This window comes from Plectrocnemia conspersa, unplaced genomic scaffold (genome assembly GCF_051122295.1).
Source record: "Plectrocnemia conspersa isolate PC_06_02 unplaced genomic scaffold, ASM5112229v1 ptg000013l, whole genome shotgun sequence".
In the NCBI taxonomy this organism is placed as follows: Eukaryota; Metazoa; Arthropoda; class Insecta; order Trichoptera; family Polycentropodidae; genus Plectrocnemia; species Plectrocnemia conspersa.
Genome location: NW_028277177.1, coordinates 26251862 through 26274384, shown reverse-complemented (window position 1 = coordinate 26274384; position 22523 = coordinate 26251862). Strand labels below are relative to the sequence as shown.

Here is a 22523-nt window from a genome sequence, read left to right as displayed (position 1 = left end):
ACTTAATATATTACTTGAAATATATTTTTTTATACTTGATAAATAATTTTATTTTCTTATAATATTTTTTTAATTATAACATAACTCGTTCTATTTATATATTGGTCTGAAATTTTATTTTATAAAACTGCTAGAAAACGATTGTAAATAGCTATGTCAGGCAAATAATTAGTAAATGAATATAAGAAAATATTAGTAATTAATTATTTGTGTCATTGCTTTTTTGATAATATAAAAAGCAAGATGAGAATTACAGGGATCCTATTGTTCAAACAATGCTTAGAATTGTTAGATTAACCGGATCTCTGAACTGTAATATATACGTATTCACTGGCGAGAAACTTTCTAGATGGGAGTATCATGACTTCGGCATGCACGCTAGTGAATTTGAGTGCTCAAGGACTATGCAAACTAAAGTTAGGATGCAATATGATGGAAAAGCAGGATCCAGCGTCTCCGACTTCTCCAGAAACAGTCAAGTGCTGGACATGGTTCGTCGGGATTAATAATCGTCCAGCGAGAAGGTGACACATTTGAGCAAGTACAGTTTTGAGTTCGTGTGGAATTTTGTCTAAAAATACTAACCTATAGTCGTTTTTGTTAAGCGAGTAAGTTCTAAGTCTACTTTAAGGATTTTTTACTTCTTTATACAGTCATAGCCTCTGACCGATTATTGTACTTTATTAAATAAATGTTAGGGGTCTGATTAAGTACAACACCAAATCAGACAGATGTTACGGGTTATTTTTCTACTGCATCTTTTGATGTATCTAATCACGATTATTTGATCTAAATTGTATTCTTTCTTGATAACGCCTCCAAAGCATACGCTTAAAGCACATGTTGCTTGCAGGCGCGTACGGTGAAATACATTCCCTTTTGCTCGCTCGCGTGCTAAGTGACGAGAGCGAATGAGAAGAAGTGAGCGTGAGAAACGCGTGTAACGCATCTCTCACTCACTCTCGTCACTTAACACACAAGCGAGCCAAAGGAAATGTATCTTACCATACGCACATGCTTGCTTGATCATGTGTTCTTAAGTAATTGATAAGTAAATTATCTTTGCAGTTGATATAAGACAAGAAGTTTTATCTATTGTAATTAAAGTAAGTTCAATTTTTTTTTATCTGTTTGTTTCTAAGCATAATTATTTATCGTGGCTTTTTTTAGATTTTTTTTTGAATTTGCTACAGCCATTTTCTTATAGTTCTTATGATTTACTTAACATAAATGTTTATTAACACATTCAAAGAATGCATCTTGGTCCCACTAAGAATTTCAATATTTCCAATATTAATGTGAAAAATGTAACGTAAGAAACCCTCAAAGACAGATTACAAAAACCATCTCGCTCTCAGCAGGTAACTACAATAACAAACATTTGGATTTGCATAGTTTAAATAATACTAATCTTAAAACACATCTAATTGATTTTTAGACGTGTCACTGGCGGTAAACAAGAAGCACTTGGGATTTTGATTAAAATTAATGTATTACGGTTTTTGGTTTTATAGTTGGTGGTTAACAAAATATTCACATTTGTAATATTTTATGTGGGTATTATATGAATGAAATTTCAAAGTCACCCTACGGTCAATTTCCCAAATTGAACCATTAAAAATTTATGGGGCAAAAGTCGTAAAACACTATGCTTAATTGAATTATTTCAAAGTTGGGCATATACGTTTTGATACGGACGTGATTAGCATATGTATCATCATATTAAATCTTTCATGTATTATATTAACTTAAAATATTCATATTTTATAAAATGAAATATTACGATAGAGAATATAAATTTAATATATGTTAGGTATCATTGTTATATTGCAATAAATATTTCTTTAAGTCTATTCAATTTAAAAACGTTCAATGATAAACAATATTAAATATGCTTTAAAATGTTTAAAATAGACGTTAATATTACATTTACATACACAAATCTGAAGGCGGTTCTTCAGAAAAAGTATATACATATAATTCTTACTTTATAGATAAGCCATAAAATATTTTAAAACTTTGCAACATTTAATTTGAATATATACATTATTACTTATCATTGTTTAAATGATTCATCTGTTTTTCTCAAGGTCCTAAAGTGCAACTAAGCATATATCGGGAAGGTAGGGTTAAATGGTGTTTATGTTATGAACAGTGTCATAAAAAATCACTATGCCAGATATATTTAAATTATTTTAAAATATTTTAATATAAAGCTCTCTTGAGCACACGTCTAACGTTGCTCGCGACTGTCTAAAATATTGTCTTGACATGAAGTCAGTTTGTGTAAATGTTGTATATATTTGAGGATCCCATAACCTTATCTAAAAAAATTGTAGTCGTAGCTAGATAAGGGTTGACGTGAAGAGGGAAGCAGCTGATCATTAGGTCTCATCATTATCGATGATCAACATAGTTCTACTTGGTGATAGGTTGAATGATTTCTCTTGTGTCTGAAATAAGTCGGTAATATCTGACATAAGTTTTGATGAAGTGCTGACTGAAACGCAATCTGAATGGAAGTTTGAGCGCTATGTATTTGTTTGAAGGGAGGCTTCTTGCTCGATAAATACAAAGAACATTTGCTTCTCGTAGCCCTTAAAATTTAAGCTGTTGAAGTTTTGGCAATCTTTTAAGTATTTTTTTTTATAAATTCTATTGCAGTCTATTATTGTTAAGTACATTATGCACTTGTGAATATAAAAAGAGCATTCAATTTTTTAATTGTGCTTTTAACGCATAATAATTTATATTTTATAGTTTAAAAGCTTTGTATCTGTCGATCGCCGGTAGTCTAATTGATAGATCACACAGCTCCATTAATTATTGCTTAAATACACGTTTTATAAACATGTACAATACAATGGCCAATTTAATAATTGAATATTTCATTCACACAATAAAAAATCAGGTTTTCTTTATATATTTTGCTTTAATAAGTATACACAGGTTAAGCTCAAAATATAATGTATGTATGTATTACTGCTTTATTTAAATCGTTTAAAAATAAAGGCTATATATACTACTGATCAGTAGATTTAAAACAGTATCGCTATAGATAAAAGCTGTGAATACTATTTAGCAAATTTATATCTTCACAAATCGTTACTCTCTGAGAGACTCGCTCCCGACCGTTGTGCTGTAGCGAGATTGTGCGCTTACTCTATTACACAATATGAAACAGTTTTAGTTTAAAAATGCTATTATTAATCTGTAGATGATACTGCATGCAATAAATAATATAATATATACTAATTTGGGAAATAAAATTTGGAAAAAACAGTGCAACTATGTATAATATATTTTAATACACATATATATTTTATGATAAAAAACTGTATGAAACATTCTTTAAATATCTACGTTTATATTTATTTTTCTTAAATTATCTTTGAGTAATTGAACTTATCAATGTCTATATAGTATAATACTCAAATTTAAACTAAAAAAACTCATAAAATACATTTGATATATATCTAGATAAAAAATATATTGATACAGATTAGTTGTGTTAAAAAAATAAATAATGCGATATTAATATCGCTGATATTTACCCAATAAATTAGAAATTCTACTTATACAATCGATATTGGATGTACAATAGATAATACACGCTCATTTATCTAGTCGCAAATGGGATGCTGATTCCAAATATAAAGTCCTTTTATTAGGTCGGCTAGTTTCCATATAAATTGGGTCCGTTTCCAGGAAGATTCATCATTGGAGCTTAATTCGAAAGACAAAGAGAACGTTTCTGGCCAAATGTATAAGTTGCAATAAAGCAGACAGTAATTTATAAAGTCTTTCTTTACAACAACGTATGTAAGTAAATTTATTAATGCAGATGTCCTTACATTAAATATTTTCATCCTGTACAAAATGGCCATTATTATTAGTACACTTTTTTTTTTTGATTCAAATTTCCTTGTACGAATTTTACTCATTTAGTAAACAGTGTATATGTATATATATATATATATATATATTGCAAGTTGTATACTTTTTTATTTATATATACACGCCTAGGTGGTTTGGAAACAGCGAGGTTTTACGGGCAAATATTTTCACAGTTATGAAATTGCGTGAGAATTTTCATCAGCGAGGACGAAAAATGTTTTGAGGTTCAACATTTGATATCAAAGTTTATATAATATAAAAAAATGTTGATATTCTATATATATATATCAGTTCAATTCGAGGTATTAATTTAAATTGATAAGATCGAGAAACGGTTGGCTAATATAATAAGATTTATGTTGTTTGGTAAATAATTATATCCATTATGTACGATGTCTTTAATTATCGGAAAATAATTTTATTAAATAAATATTGATAAATTAATATACAGTTAGGGGGCATTACAAGATATTTACAAAATCTACATTTTACGTTATTAAAAGCTTTAAAATGTTTACATTATAGTAGCATGGTACCCGCTGAAAAGTCAACGGAGTGTTTTTAATAATGTAAAAGTTATAAAGTAACTTAAAAGCTTAAACGACAATTTTATGTATTTATTTTTAGTTCAAATCTATTTATGGTTAAAAATATATTTTCGTCAAATTATACAAGTAATTTGTATAGTTTGATAATAGTTACATAAGATAATTCAATTTACGTTTATATTCCTAAACGCTGATTAACCTCACCTTTTTTTTAATAAGGTACTATTTTTTTAATTTTTGTCGTTTTTTAACACTTTTGCTTAATCAAAAATGATTTAAAATTATATTTTTATTAAATTAAATTAAATTTTATATATAAGTGTTTATTATAGCATTTTAAAATAGTGTTATAAAAATGTCACATTACGAATAAAATATCTACATTAATTACTTAATCACATCGTCATTATACGATGTAAAATATACTAGCAACTTCAACTCAATAATTACCGTATTCTGCGAATATCCCTCGTAAATTGGTTTCATTATAGAAAAAACGTGAATCAAAGGCCATCGATACCCATTTTTTCTAAGTAGCCACCGCCGAGGGTCAAGGGTTCACTTTTCTTCGATTTAAGGCAATACCTTTAAGTAAGACTTTTTGATTTTTGGGTTGGTTATCGATTTGGAACTGTATTTGCCCGGTCGTATGATTTAACGGCATCGATCAATACTGAATAAGGTCACGTCTCGTCATTTTCGGGAATGATCCGGTTAAAGTTAACTGGACGAGTAAACTTTAACTGGGTCCGATAAATACCAACCTACCCGGGGGGTGGTTAGCTTGCGTGTTTCGGGTCGTGAAACTCTCTCTGAGTACTTGAAAGCACCCGCAAGATTGGTGGTTTGGGTCTGATTGGTAATATTGCGTGCCAATCGTGTTGAATTAACAGTTATTATAGGGGATTTGTTTGTTAATTATTTAATTAAATGCACGAGAAAAGGCAGTTGTAATGATTTATTATGCTGCTTGTTGTTATAATAATTTATATTAGTGGGGAAGTTGTTCTAATTTATTTATAAGGAAAAATCTATCGTGTACAGCTCTTCTAACTGTGCAAGCAATTAAAAATTATTTTGAAGCTAATAATTATCTTTTCACATATACAACAAATGTTATAAATTCATCTATACGCAAAAAAATCTTTGATAATTTCCAGCCGCGCATCATCCTCCTTTGTAAACTTTTAAATGGAAGATCAAAAACTTTCAGCAAAAGTTCACAAAGTTCAAGCGAGAAATTGAGGCTGTGAAAATGGAGAAACCAAAGTGAATTAAGGACGCAATCAAGGTAATCAAGGGGCGAATTTTCCTCTTTTGGATGATCAAAATATAAATTCACGTTTCTGTTTATATATACATATGTATGTAGACACTAATGTTAATGCTATTTTTTTTTTTAATTGTTTAGTCTTCTTCTCGGTTATTTTAAACAGTGAAACATACATAAAAATCTTGGTCTGAAAACTATATTTTACTTATATTATATTAGCAATAAGTCTTTAAATAATATCAATAGATATTAATGTACTTATTTTTATCTTGTCGTAATCTATTGATATTAATCTATCGATCAACTTAGAGTGTGTATATAATAACAATTGTAATTGTTTGGTTATTGTCTGATGTCTCTATAGACCATAGGTTAATAACTTAAATAGCATTCTTCATTATCTTTAGTAGCTCAATAAGGATGTTGATGTTGCTAGGACTAAACGAGAAGATTGGTACTATTATAAGGACGGAACTGAGTCAATTTGAGATCACGTAATGATATGTGTATATACATATTTTAATATGAAGTATTGCATAGTTATTCCTTTAATGAAGTTTTCTTTTATGTGCATTTTAAATCCTTGTTTTTTTTTGTGAGCAAGTAACTATGTTTGAACCAAAAAGGACTATTTTGCTAATAAAGCATTCCACCTTCAACGAACGGTGGTTTGATCCTCGTTTTTTTATAATCTGGAATTGCGCTATTTGCTTTCGCAAAATTTCCCTTTTCTTTGTAAAATTTGTTGATAAGCATATTTTATTTTGGTGGTTAAATATAAAATATTTTTTTTTTAAAGGATAATATAATATATAATCAATACGACTTTTATCATTATGTCAAGCTCATATATTCATATATTGCGATTCAAAGTTGGTTTATTAGATTAATCTACAGTTATTATCAAAATATCTAATTTAGATTTACATTACATAATTTAGAATAAAATTGTATTTTATAGAAAAATCTTGCTTTTATGCTTTTCTTATAAATTTTAAATATCAATGTGAGTTCTAATAACTAAAAAATCAAAAATTGCTGTCATACTTATTTAGTTTTTGAATAAAATATTTTAAGTAAAAAACCTGTTTTTTTAGGAATTTATAAAAAAATCTCGCCGCTTGTTTGTGAAAATATAAGTATTGTAAAATGCAAATTGATCAGTCAAATATTAAAAAAAAACACCTTGCGCAGTTCAAATTCTTAGTTGCTATTTAAAATAATTTTCTTAAAGAAATATCGTAGCATATTAAATAAGGGGGGAAATTTTTATATAATAAAATAAAATCTCTATGAATTTCTCAAGCGAATGAATTAAATATTAATAAAATGTCTATTGAATTTCTGTGGTAAAATATGTCTTGTCATTAACCTAAATAAAATCAGTCGAATAAAAAAATATTAAACAATTTTCATTGTTAATTAAACATGGATGTACATTTTATTTGTGAAAAATAAAATAGTTTAGTTTTACTAGTTTATCAGTCTAATATCTAAAAAAATAAACTGCTTGGTTAAAAGTTTCTAGGCATTTACTTAGTGTTTCATTTAAAAATATAAGTGTATTAGAAAAATATGTAAATAATTTTTGTTGTGAATCAATCAATAAAAATAGAAATTTTTATTTAAATACAACAAATCTACAAATTTAAAAAAAAAATGACTTTTTAAAAAAAATGTAAATGAGTTTTTCATTTTATGATTATAAATCACAGTCAAGATATATAATAAGCTATGGCAAAAGTTGCTCCGATGAATATTTACCCTATTCTGGAGTACTACAGGGATTTAATCAGGGTTTTTTCTAGTTATAAACGCCATACATATATAAATTAATACCTTAAAATATTTATCATATGCTGATAAAAGTGTTTCAGAGTATTCGTTCAAATTCGCGTTCATTGTTTTTATAGAAAGGTCTGTTGTAAAATAGTTTCAGATTGCGTCCTATATTCTTGTCAGCGATCACAAACGTCTTTCTCGAAACTAACGACATCCAACTTCTCAACAAACCGTCAGACATGGCTTGAGCCATATTTATGAAAAGCTTTTTGACTGTCTTCGTAAAATATCTGAATAAGAATCGATGAATAATAAACATTGATTATAGGGTCGTTGCTTAAACCTACGGTTGCATATAGACAAATTTTATGTTTAAGCTGTCGATATGTATTTGACAGCATCGTGCCAGCTTTAAGTTACTTACAAATATGGTTATAAAACTACACGCGAATATAAAACAATTCGTATCATATTTTTAAATATTTAAATTACCATTTTATAAATATCACCGTAACGCGACATTAATTTGTAGTTAATTTGATCGAAAAATCGTCCGTGTACGAAAAACTCTAATTGAAATTCAAGTTTTTCAATCACACGCAATTAAAAATCATCCAATCAGAGCATTTTCAAATCCATCCAATTATTACTACCATTCAATCGAATAAAATGTAACTGAAATTGGTCTAAAACTATAATTAAACCTATCGTTATAAACCAGTAACTTTTACAGGACGTGCTCATATGAAACAGTGTAACTTTCCGGATTTTTGTGAAGTTCAAAAGTCGAACTCTTTAACAAAGTGTAGTGTCATCGCGTGCGGGAAAGTGTAGAGTGTGCTTTGTAGATTATGCGAAGGGATCCTTGAAGACTGGATTTGTCGGTTTCTCGGTGCGCGTTTCCGGATCCTGATGTTTCCGGAAGACCAGCTCGACGGTGACGGAGGCACCATGGCGTACTCCGTAGTTAGGAGGAGACATGCCATCCGGATCCGCAGGAAATCCAGAACACACCACAGATACAGGTTTGATGGGCAGCTTCCTTTTAAGCATACGTGAACAGGCGTCGTGGTTTGTCTTTGTGTGTGCGCAGAGCTTTATTTGTATATGTGTAAATGTGTATGTACATATTTATGTTATGGGACTTGATAATTATGGTATTTAAAAATTAATATAAAAATATCTACAATGTATTACATAAGTATACAATATAATCATTACAATACACATACATTAAAATGTTATTAACTAATTAATCTTAGAGCTTTTAGTGTATTTTTAAGATAATCATGTAAGGGGAATGGCAAAAAATATTTAACCTTTACTCTTTTATAAACATACGAAAAAATCATATAATACAAATCAGTTATAGAAATAAAAGCATATAAAATATAAAGTTATGTATATTCATTAAAAATATTTACATACTATATGAAAGAAAAGCATGAAAAATATTTTTGCCAAACCAATAATAAAATTAACCAAAAAAGAATTAGCACATTTATTTTTATCAAAAAAATGTTAGTCCATGTTTCAGGTTGAAGTGAAAAATATAATTAAATAATTATAAATCATATAATAATATTAATATCGGTTGAACGACGAAGATAGGTGGTTCGATAATACGTTTGCTGGATTGGTTCGGTATACGTATATTTTTATTATATATTTAAATCAGGTGTTAGTTGTTTAGTCGACTTCGTTGAAATGTAGAAGAGTTCCATTAAATCGAAGCAGATTTTTAGATTTTTAAAAAAGCTTGGAGGCGACGTTCCATTTAATTCTTAGTAAGGAGAAGAGGAATAAATTTGGTTGCAACTCATGTGCAAATCCTTTTAATAATTGAACTCTATGACATTTCAGACATATCAGAGAGTTAATCAATTGTTCAGCGACGATCTTAGTAGATCGAAATCAGTGATTATTATATAATTATAATTCTGATCGAAGATCACAGATTAGGTTTTCCTAAATTTTCTTAATCTCGAGGTTAAAGTTGTGATAAATAATTATAATAAAATTGAGCTAATTCGACCATAGTAACATATAAGCTGTAATAATAGTCAAAATTGATAAAATATGTCATTGATTTACAGATTGATTTTAATCAGGTGTCTCACTACTTATTTGTAAGTATTAATTGTGTTGCCCCTATTATAACGCTTTAAGCAAACGCCTGTTATTCAACAATGGAGTAATTACAGTAAATAACTGCTCATTATGCTATTGAATTTTTTAATAATTCTAAAGTATTGATTATAATGACTTATATTTATGGTTTTAAAAAAGAGGGTTTGTAACACGTCCTTTGTTTATGTTTTATAATAAGTATGTAGAGAATTTTACTTCTAGATGTTCTCATATCGCGTTTTGTGTAAATAGCGATTTTTCTTGTGGGTTAATTCAATTTAAGTGACGTAAGATCCTATAAAGACGACGCTTAAACTATAAGTATAATTAACTCATAATAAAATAATATTACTGATAACAGTTAATATAAATTAAGGTTTCGTTAGATTTTATTATTATGTAATTGGATTATAATAAATTGGAAATGCTATTCTTGTGTTTCACAAATTAGTTACAGGCTCCGACATCGAAACTTGAGTTTTTATGTATGTTGACTACTTATCTAATATGAATCCGCTCGTGTGCATATAAATAATCCGTAGTCTTTGAGTAATATAAAGTAAAATTAACGATGCGTTCTGCACTATATAATTATTGTGCAAAATTTTGCGTTAATTTAAAATTAAACTGAATTTTGAAAAATTAAATCACAAAATATACAATCAAGTCTAAACTACATATTTTTTTTATTTTACGCGGTTAAGAAAATCATTTTTTAAATACTCATAATCAAACATTAAACGCATGAGTTAATATTTTTTGCACTTGGCCTACATCTGGAGCCTTTCACACTGCCCATGCAGTGTGCCTTAAGTGGGGTTTTTTTAGTGCACGCGTTAACTTTATAATTTAATGAAACTCGTAAATACTATTCGACCGATTTATTACAAATTTCGTTTCATTACTCGATTTACGCAATATTTTTTAGAATGTATTACCACGTAAATCAAGTGTATAATTTTTAATCTTAGATATGAAATAGTATCACGATAAAAGTATTTTTAGATAAGGTCTAATCTTCCATCTGAACTTAGATCAAAGATTATTGCGATTTTATAATCGCGCTTCGATTGCGAAATAAAATAAATAATAAACTTTATTGAACCGGAGACGATCCTATCTGTTTATGACTGAACACATATACATCGTGATGAATGATGAATTTTTTCAGTAAAATAATATGTTGATTTTTTTAATACTATTATGCAAATACAATTATTTAAAATAAGATATTTATGCAATTTTTTTTTTAATTTGTACGGACATAAGATAAATTCAAATATTAAAAAAAAGTATATTTATTTTAATAATTAACTTTTATTTGTTAAGTGTTTTTGAATTAAATTAAATATATATTCATTTCTTTTTTCTTTATTTACACGTGGTAAATATTTCAAAGATGGGGTCGTTGCATAGCAAGTAAGTGAAATTTATCCTTTAATTTTCGTTTTACAAACCGATTTATTCTTATCTGTTTATGGCAAAAATGTTTTTTCTACATATACAAAAATACTAGATTTAAATATAGCATAAAAATCTTTAGGACAATCTTGACTAAGTGTCATTTGAACTTGATATTCATAATTTTATAAAACTCGATTTATGATACATTTTAAATGTATCAATAAAACAGTTAATATTGTTGCATTGCATTTGCAAAACTACTTTTTGTGTATTTTATAATTTTTGTGTGAAAGGAGCAAAAAAGTATTAAAATATGACGATGATACATATAAAAATTATCTTTGATTTTTTTATTTATAATAATGCTACTTATATTAAAGGAAAATATATATTTATCTACTTTAAATTTGAATTCTTTAAGAAAGTATAAGTTATGCTTTTTATATAAGTTTAACTCTTTCTGTTTTATTTTTCTTTATCGGCGATAGTGAATTATTTTTATTTATGCAGTTTAACCCATGAACTAGAGCGACTGACTCGTGTCTTGTAGGAGGTCAATTTATTTTTCTAACACAGAATGATATACATACATCATTAATAAATCATTCTTTGATAAACATATCATTTGTATCACTAAAACAAGTAGTTATTTCTATATCTAAAATTTTTTTTTTAATTTTAAATATCATTAAAACTTATAACTTAGAAACAAAAAATAAGCTTTAAATGCATTAAATTTGTACTAAGTATATTAAATTATATTTTAGTATTTTTTAAATAAGTTTTGCTTTAAATTTAATTTTAAAGTTATCAAATAGTTTTTCTTAAAAAAATACAAATTAACTCAACATATTGTTTTATATATATATGTATGTATATAAATCTAGTTACATATCTTATCTTTTTAGGCAAACATATTAAAGTGATATTTAAAAGCCTTTTTTGGGTTATTATTATTATGCATGATATTTTCTTGAGCTCAAAGTGGTAAGTTTGCAACCAAAATAAACGTTGGAAAAGTATGTAACGAATTATTTTATAAGCATATATAAATTATCACATTAATAGAGAAATATAAATATTGCTATCAGGTGGTGGTCTTGGAAATTGAAAAGTCTTCACTGGAGTGTCGAGTTGAATTATTGTGTGCTGTGATCAGTCGTGATGTTTTCTTGTGATTCGCTGACGTCATGTGACTCCTTGGCGTTTTATATGGTGCATTGCTCAACGCGTCTTCGTCCGTCTACCCCTTTTCTAATGCTAGTTCGAGACAGCTCTGGCGAATCGCAGGTGAGGTTGTTTGCTACCTAATTGTACTGCGTTTTGAATACACACATGAAATGTGTTTACGTCTTAACCTTCATCCGTCCCTCGGGTCTTTTTCGACCCGAAGCGATTTTGTTTTGCAAATATATCTTAAAATATTAATACTACATATCTGTAATTTCGTGACTTTGATTTTGTTGAGATAATAAACTAATTTTTGAAAAGAAAAAATAAATATGTTACCTGGATTATCTCTTGTAAAAAAAGTAACACTCAAGTCCCTCGGGTCGAAAATGACCCAAGTCTATTTTAGGTCAAATTATTGGAATTCCCGGCGCAAACAGATGTTTATTGTTTATCACTTTCTAAGAAATACTCTTTTGAAGTGATTATAATAGAAGATAATTTACTTGAATTTTCATCGGGAAATGATACCTGCTCAGAGATGTCAGATCATATTGAAGAATTGACTGAAACTTCTGATAGTGACATAGATAATGTACCTCCTGGATCTACATCATATCTTTCTAAAGATAAAGGTATTAAATGGCGATCAAAGCCTTCAACATAGCCGTCAATCATCATCAAACATGATTAGAACTACCCCTGGAATCACAAGGTATGCTGTTTCTCGCATATCAACAGAACTCTGCATTTCAATTATTGTTTACAAATTCTATAAAAACTATTATTATTCAAAATACCATTTTGGAAGAAAATCGTGTTTAAAGAGGATTGAAAAATATTGATATTATCAAATTGGATGCATATATTGGACTTTTGTTGTTAGCTGGTATATATAAATTGAATAATGAGGATTTGGAAAATTTATGGCACGAAACAAAGGGTCGACATATATTCAGGGCTACTATGTCACTAAAACGATTCAAAATTATATCGAGTCATTCGATTTGATGATCGTAGTACACGAGCTGCTAGAAGAAATACTGACAAATTAGCCCCGATTCGAGAACTTTAGAATAAATGGGTTGAAATACTACCATATCTTTATAATCTGGGCGAAAATGTAACAATCGATGAGCAATTGATTTTCATACCGCGGAAAATGTCCGTTTCGACAATACATGCCAAAAAAGCCGGCTAAATATGGGATTAAATTTTGGGTGCTAGCAAAAATAGTTATGTTTGGAATATATATATATATATACACTGGAAAAGTAGCTGGTGAAGCACCTGAAAGGAATCAAGGAAGGCGAGTGGTTTTAGATTTGTGTCAACCACTTGATGGGAGAAATGTAACAGTTAACAACTTTTTCACTTCTTATGAACAAGGTCAAATGTTACTTATAAAAAAAAATACTATGATTGGCACTATTCAAAAAAATAAAACGTCAATTCCACCCGTATTGCTCGAAGTAAAAGGCAAAGCAATTTTTACTTCAAAATTTGCATTTACAAAGAATACATCTTTAGTGTCATACATTCCTAAAAAAAAGAAATGTGTTATTCTTCAGAGCACTCTTCACATAACGAAGGAATTGTCAGGTGGTTCTGAAAATAAACCTAACATTATATTAGATTATAATGCAACGAAAGGAGGAGTTGATACCTTTGACAAAAATAGCCAGAAAACTCGAAGAAAAACCAATAGATGACCAATTACTTTTTTTGCCAATATATTAGATATATCTATATCAAATGCATTTATTATATTTACATGAGTTTATCCAGATTGGAATATAAAAAAAAATTATCAAAGGAGAATTTTCATTGAAACCGTGGGCAAATTATTGATAAAAGACAACAATTTATATTAGAACAAAAATGCACAACTACATCTCCTTTAGAAGTACCAACAGCAAGGATACGTGTTAAAAAAAAAGGTAGATGTCACATTTGTCCAAAATCGGACAATAAACATGCATTAGAATGTAAATATTGTAAAAGATTTATTTGTAAGGCACTTTCCTATAATGTATGTAATAAATGTAATAAATAAATAATTAACCCATAAATCGCTCTTTATTATTCGCAAACAGTCAACATTACCGTTACTAATAAAATTAATTTAATTAATTTGCATTTTGTTTCTTTTAAGTCAAAAATTTCTGCCTGGGTCGAAAAAGACCCGAGGGACTTTAGTGTACAGTCGATTTGAGGGACGGATGAAGGTTAAAAGAGAAACGGTCTAGATGGCCACTCCGGTAATCGTTAAACAAGGGGAGAAGATGCGCAGGGTATAACCCATTGTCTATTGTGTATCCTTTCCATACAAAGGGTAGTTTTTAGGGGTAGGTATGAGTGATTAACGTTTCGGGACGGATGTCTTTTAAATTTAAAGTACATAGTGGTTCGTAAAATATTTGCAATTACATAAAATCTCTTCCGTTGAAATAAACATTCGAGAATTTTTTATAGTTTGTTCGAAAGTATCGCTAGAATGACCACTTTATAACAAAAAATATGAAGGTAGCTAAAATTCCCACATAGATATCTATTAATATTATTTAATTTATTTCTAGCAACGTATAGCATATAACTTTACTAAACCGCGTATTACTCAAATGTATATTCAAAGTCAAAGACATAAATATTCATGAATGAAATTACGTGAGTTATTTTCGCGAATATCCCATAACTTGGCTCGTGTGGCCCTATATCCTTGATAAAGGACTTAATTAGAATGTATTCGCCGTTATTGGATCCGCGAAGCACTTCGGCGAAATCACGTCAGGTTCGCGATAAAGGTTAAAATTCACCACAGGGTGTTTTTGAGTCACGTATCGTATATTCGGTCTTTTGTGATGTAAAATTAATATAAATTAGACTTGGATTATTTTGAAAAATTGTTGAATCTACGTGGTGTGGAGATTTGATTACTGAATAGCAATATGACATTAAAAAAAGTGCAAAATATAAAAATATAGTCTGCAAATGAGTCCAAAAAAACTGCTCTCAAATCGGCGGTAACATTTCCTTCGTTATCTTTTACGTAAGGAAATCGTATCACTTTAAGAAAGATAAAATGTCTACATGTGTCAAGTAAGGTGATCGCAATGATAATTTTCCCATTTTTTATATCTTTCCGACGTTCAACTCATCTACCATAATTTGGAAATTAATTATTCGACCTTTTGTTATGGAATATTATGAACTATTGAAACTTGGCATTCATGGAAAATTGGTTTTGAAAAGATTTTAACAAAGTAAACCATAAGTGATCGTTAACAAAAAATAACTATTTATTGTGGCAAATAATTTACTTTTTTTTTGTATAGTTGAACGTTACTGACCATCGTGTACTTTATCTTCAGTATATTTATAGAGAGACCTTACTTTAAATTGTAAATTAATTATAATGGTAATCAATTTGCTAAATTAGAAGAAAAAGCTTGCTCAAACGTTTTGGAAATTATCGCATTTGAAACCTTACGTATCTATACTTCCGAGTTGTTGTAGGCGAGCCTTGTGTAGTAATTCAATATATTTTCAATTTGATAAAAGCTTGGCTTTTCCAGTCATTTATTTTTAATTTCGGTTTGAAAGTAGAATTCTTGAACTTGTTACTTAAATTAAATTCCTGTAAAATATAGGTTTAACTTCCAATATCTGTGTAGAATTATAAATGTCTTTTTGCATTTTTAATCTATGTAGTTCATTGCTTTCAAATCAATTAATTAATAATATATAGTAAAAATTGTTGATTATTTACCAAATGCGATAATAATTAAAAGTACATTTATTATAAATTAGCTTTTATTAGCAAACGATAAAGTTATTATCACTGTAATGGAAAATAAAGTTAATAACCGTTCACACGAACGATTCAAAGCGACATTAAGTCGTTCCACAAAGTAATAATGAATTCACTTGATATTTAGCAATTTTCAGTATTTATAAAAGTTAATGCTATTATTACATTATTTAGGTTATATTATTGTTAAAGGCAATAATATTTTTTTTAATATTTTTTTATCTAAAATGAATTTGTGAGATTTATTTTAAATTTAGACTTGGATTTGAATTAGTTAAAAAAATATGTATGTACAAACTTTGCGCTCGTAAAACTTATTTGAATATAATTTTGGGTTTATTCTATAAAGAAATGGGTATGAAGAAAGTTTTTTTTACATTACAGTTAAATATACTTTATTCTGTTTGTGTTGTGTATATTTTTATCCATTTCTTAAAAAAATTCTGATATATAATCTTAATATAGTTATTGTTTAATCAAGTATTCAATTAAGAATATAAGTTAAATAATTTTAGAATATTAAATGTATTATAATTTTATTTCAAAATGACAGCTATTAAAAAAACTTTTCTAGATCAAAATATTTTCTAATATTTATTTCTCGATACTAAAACAATTTTATTGCTTCTATTGATATAAACATTTGAGAATCACAACATTTGATTATGTAATTCAATGTTGTTTTGATATCATCTAATCTTTCATCATATATTTTCGTTCGAGTTGTTATTTTCTTTGGTCGTTGTCTCTTCGCGTTCGTTTCATATCCATAACGATGCTCATTTATGGTAATTTTTACGCACGCACCGTCGAAATAATCAACGTTCAGTTAAATATGGGGTAAACCTGCGCCAAACAGACATTCAAATCTATTTATGAAATGACCTAAACCTTTCGATTACTCGTATTATAGATAAGGATAATATCTGAGAAAAATACTATTATTACTATTAAGACTAATAGAATTGCGTGAAAAATTCACAATCGATTTTGTATACAAACGTATTAATAAAAAATATCTATTTGACCCTAGTGTCCCTTTCTAAAGCGGACTCTGGAGGACTATACTAATAATTCGGTCGGAAATTGCTTCTTTGATTATGTCTCTTATCTAATGGATTCTCTTTGAGTGAACGACGTCGTTTTTTATGTATTTACGGTAAATGTAAATGTGGGAAAATTTCATTTTTTGACACGTGCATAAATTGTGAGTTTTCAACGAAAAGAAAACATAGGATAATCAAATGTTAGCGATCTTTAAAGCATTAAGATTAAATTGAGTTTTTGGTTATGTCTTTTTCATAATTTTCCCTAATCCTAAAGGTTCATTATCAATTCTTACGATTTTTTAATGCGTATTTTTTAAAGAGGATTGATTCAATATTTCATATGAACATAAACCTTTCATTTAAACATTCAGAACGGCGCTAGGTAGTGAAATTCGTTGCCATCTGGTTTATGGAAATTATGATATACAGAGAAAAATGTAGATGCCTCTATATTACAAGCCAATTGCATCGTTTATTAGACATACCCTTAAAATGTTTTCACGCTTTAATGGTAACGGTCCGACAATCAAACAAAAATATTATTATACGTAGGGTAGAATGTACTGTTTGGCGCGCGTCCTTTCCAAATAAAGAGTTTGTGTCATAAACGTCACGGGACGGATGTATTCCGTGCAATATTTATTATTATTACCGCAATTATTTTCTATTGAGTTCTCTATTCCATAGTAGAGTGAATATACAAGTGACATCTAAATTATAACAAATTATGTAGGTGGTTGAAACCCTGTCAAACTTTATGAAAACTATCTCATGTTTCATAATCTGTTCTTTATGAAACTAGGCTATTGATTAATGTGTTATTATTATGAAATATTATCAAGACTTTCTATATTTATCTTTTAAATATTCTTATCTCCACAAGCAATGTATGATTATAGGTAATACTCGTAAAAAAAAAATAATTTAACTAACATGAATTGCCGAATATACATTTAAAACGATATGTAATACGTGTACGGCGTGTGTAATATACGTAAATAAAACATGATACAAATCGTGTTTTAATTGCTAAATAATTAAACGCGTTATTCTTAACCAACATATTCCACGTGTCGCGTGGAAATTTTGTGCCTTAATTTTTTTATTCCCTTAAAAGCTTTCAATATAAAATGCAAAAAATAAAAACGCTTAAAATATGTAAATCAACTATTTAAGCTTAATTAGAATTTCATATTATACATGTTTTATACATTTTAGTATAACATAAATATACATATGTAATATTCGTGTTTTGTAGCAACATATTGTTTTGTAATAATTGCAATATCACACGAAATATGTGGGTCTGCGTTTTGGAAGATTAATTTTAGCTCCTTGTTTTGCTGTTCGCTTATATTATTTATTATAGCGCTTTTGCTTGTATGACGTGTGAATTTATAATTTTTAAACTCTTTATAAAGTTAAAACTAACCGTTTTTAAAGATTGGTTCGATTAGATGCCCAATTTTGTTTGAACCTTTTCTTATCGCTAAATAGTATCAGATTAAGGAATGGTTTAAAAGGTTGAATCGATTGGTGAACTTATGTATGTTAAGTATAATATAATCAATACCTACCCAGGAAATTCGAAAAGCAACGATACAAGATTAATTAAAATAGAAGTGATTTATTTAGTTTGCAGATATGATTTATATAGTGAAGTATGTGTGACATGGCAATTTTTTTCGAATAAACTATCGCGCATTTTTTTCGAACAAAGTGTAGTTTTTTCGGTACTTATGGGTACTTATAAATGAGTAACAATGTGTTTATAAATAATTCGTGAAATAATAACAATCTTTAATGCAATTACTTAGTCCCGAAATCTCTCTTCCATTGTTAGACTTTGCCATAGAAACGAGTGGTTTTTATTTTTATTTGTAAAAAATAGTCGTTTAAATGTTTACTTAATTATTTGTGCAGGTGATTGAAACCACACAATGTTATTTTACCAGAAAACATGATAAAAATGTTTTTTGTTGTAATAAAAACAACATAGCAAAAAGGTAAAATTAGAACAACAATTTTAAAAAGGGTTTTTAAAATATGCATCGATACTTATTTTTATAAAATCACTACCAGTCAGTGTTTTCCATTTTTGCTTAGTTCTCTATTCTCTGATAGTTTTTATTTAATTTTTATAGCAAAATTATGCAGAACCAAATCAATTTATATCTTACTGAGACTAATTAAGTTAAAAAAATTTTAGTAATGATTAATTAGAATTATAGTTTTAATAATCACAGGCCAATTTAAACATTTGGATTTGAGCCCAAGTCTTTCAGGCTTTAGTCGTTGACTTTTAGCATTGGTTACCGATAAATTTGGCTATCGTTAACTTAAGGCTTTAAATATGTATTAAAATATTCCATTACATATGTTAAAATAGTCATAAAATCTATAAAAATTCAGGTTCTTTGTATTTGCAAAGCAACAGCGTTTAAGTAGCTTTTTTTATTATAACGAAGTACAATAAAAAACTTGTGACTCTCAAAAGCCACTAACGCAAAAACAGGATATTTTTTCTTTTGTCGAATACATATAAGATGATCTCTATGAGCTAAAGTATCTTACTATTAGAATATTTTCTATAACTCATGTACGACATAGCTTGATTTGAAAAAATCACTACGATATTTATTTATAAGATTAATGCGGATCGATCGGATTTTTTTATATAATTACTAATTTTGATCCCCCAGACACGATATATGGGTTTCGAACCTAGGTCTTACAGGTCAATAGTCAGCGACTTATACAATTCGTCTATCGTGCTGGTTAATGGAGCTATTGCTAACGGTACAAATATGCGTGCTTTTAAACAATCAAAAACGCTACACCAAATATTTTAATTGTCTAATAAAATATTTAGAAGTTGTAAAACAGATATCCTATTTTCGTTCTTAATCATCCAGTATTATTTATTAGTTGAGAGAGAGAAAGAGTAAGATCACTGATCTCTTCTCCTTTTCAAATAGTATATTAGCCAAAACTACTATTGAGAAATTACGTCAACTTTAACTTCCGGGCAAAACTTCCTAATTCTCACTTGTAACCTAATTATTATATAATATTTATTTAACAAATTGTTACTCTTTTGTGGTTTTACTATTCTAATATCTTGACAATTTTAAAATTATATAATTATCTGTACGATCTTGCGAGAATTGGTCGTGTTGTAATATGTAATAGTTTTTACTTATAACGCTATTTTTTAGATTAAGCTGTCAATTATACTGATCTTTATCACGTATCTTTGCAGAAGCATGATCGTAGCCCTTTATCTCTTAGATACAATACAAATTAATAACAATAATCAGAGTATAAGCAGATTTAAGCTCACGATATTATCGATTGATAAGATGATACAATTTGTGTATAGTGGTTCTTACTCAAAAAAATATTTACTTAACTCTCTTTTCCGCGTTCAAATATGTACAAGATTCTTATTAGTACCAGAATGACCCTCATGTTTGTCTATCTGCAAATTTTGCCCTCTCCGAGGGTTGTACCCTTGATTGTAGGCATCGCTTAATGCAAACGAAATCAACGTGACACGCCAAGACTGATTACTTGTTGTGCAAATTTAATTGTATTTATTTTTTCTGACCGTTTCAACAGACTGATTGTCAATCTTCGTTATGTCGTGTATCAGTCAGGTACGAATGTGTGTTACCACAGTGAGTAAATATGTGCTTGTATTTTGTATATAATATACTACGTTCACCCTTGGCTATATGTTATGCTATGAATATTCCGTTTTTCAATCTTCTACGAGCTCAAAAGGGCTTCGATTCCAAAATTGATAATAGTAGCTTTATCTTAGATAGTTTTTTTTATATTATATTCAAGATACATCTAAGGTTCGGACTATTCAATTGGGGGTATAAAATATAGTAAATCTCGACAAACCAACTACCTCTTATTGCCGAAGCGATAAAAATAAATAACGCCTTTTGGGCAATAAAGACAGTTCGTAGTTCTCAGTGTCAGTTCCGAAGGCACTAACCCTGCGAAGAAGCGTTATCATAAATTCGGACGCAATAAAAGTCCCACAAGTAACGATTCTTACCATCATATCGTTAATGTTTCAAGTGCGAAATTGCCGGAAACAAAAAGGTACAATAGAACGGCTTAGATTATCCCTTAATAAGTTTGTTTACACTAACATATATAAACATGAACTCGGCATGCATTTAACGTATTCGTAATCGGATGATGCGAACGCAGCAAAGTGCATGATTGCATTCGATCAAGTGGATAAATGGTGGGTCATTAAAGATCGTTAAGTGGTGTCGTTCGTCCATGTGCAATTTTTGCAAATAAAATTAGCCACGGGATGTTGACATCAATGTCATGCGATTATATTAATTAATCGAGAGCTTTATATGGCACAATTGGGTCGTTGAGGATGAAACAGGGAAAATGTAAATGTAGATATATATATATAGAAAGAGTGTGAACATGGAGTGATTACGATCTCACTAGATTATATATTTAGATTTGTAATACTTTTATTAATTTTTATTATTTTTACCATGGACCTCTATGCAGTTTTTTGACATTGTTAATCGATTTTTAAACGCTTTTTTTCATTTGAAAATTTTTTACGTGTTAGTTACAGTTGTTTATTAATCTCTCGAATATCATTGTCCATAAAAATGTGCTAGTTAAACTTGGACAGACAATTATAGTATATTGTGCTTTATTAGTAACATTGAAACGATCTGTTTTGCTGAATAATTAACGATGAATTCTGCAGCAGGTTAATGTTTAACTTTACCCAGTTCATTAGTACATCATTCATTACGGATGGCATTCCACTCTTATTCATCGTGGACGTCACCTCTTTATACTTTGACCCATTTGCCGCATTTATCTCGTAATTTTTTTCATGAGAACTGTAAGTTAGACTGAATATCTAACATTAAGCCTGACCTTTATACTGCTGATGAAATAAGATCAAATTTAAACTTACCTTTTTTTCCCATCGTCTAAGAAGCCTATAATCATACAAATGTCGTACATATTAATATAAAATAACCGCAAAATAGTATTTTACCTACCAATAAATCAATTCTGGATTTTAATGCGTCGATATTGTAAAAATACTATTAGCTTCACAATTATTCATTTATTTGTGTCGCATTCTTTTGTTGAAATATATTTGGCAATTTTTCTGTCTCACAAATATTTATGTAAAGCACATTAATGTAAAAAATGCAGCTTGATTATTTTGTTTAATATAAAATGCCAGCGAGCTTTTTATATCGTACGCGATTGCGTTTCGGAAATGCGGTATTGTGATTTTTGTGTTGCATAATTTAAATACATATATTTATTTTTTATATGCTGATTTATTATGAACTACTCTGTACTTATTGATTTTTTTACGAGTTCTTAAATAATCATCGATTTCCCTAAATTAAAACATTTCTGTTTAATTTAAAATGACAATT

The 22523-nt window shown here is 28.6% G+C and overlaps 1 protein-coding gene across 11 annotated transcripts in view; it reads left to right on the top strand.

Annotated features, from left to right (window-relative positions):
* rdgA (retinal degeneration A) overlaps positions 1-22523 on the top strand; it is a 355552-nt gene that overhangs the window by 242548 nt on the left and 90481 nt on the right. For 3 of the 11 annotated variants that reach the window (XM_088201625.1, XM_088201624.1, XM_088201626.1), the window contains exon 2: positions 350-524. The exons of 2 other annotated variants lie outside the window; for them this stretch is intronic. In XM_088201625.1, coding sequence (XP_088057751.1) covers positions 361-524 — 164 coding nt within the window. In that variant the 5' untranslated portion in view covers positions 350-360. Of the gene's footprint in view, positions 1-349; positions 538-5605; positions 5737-8221; positions 8526-22523 lie in introns of those variants that run through there. 6 more of the 11 variants (XM_088201630.1, XM_088201627.1, XM_088201628.1 and 3 more) reach the window with 5 other exon arrangements.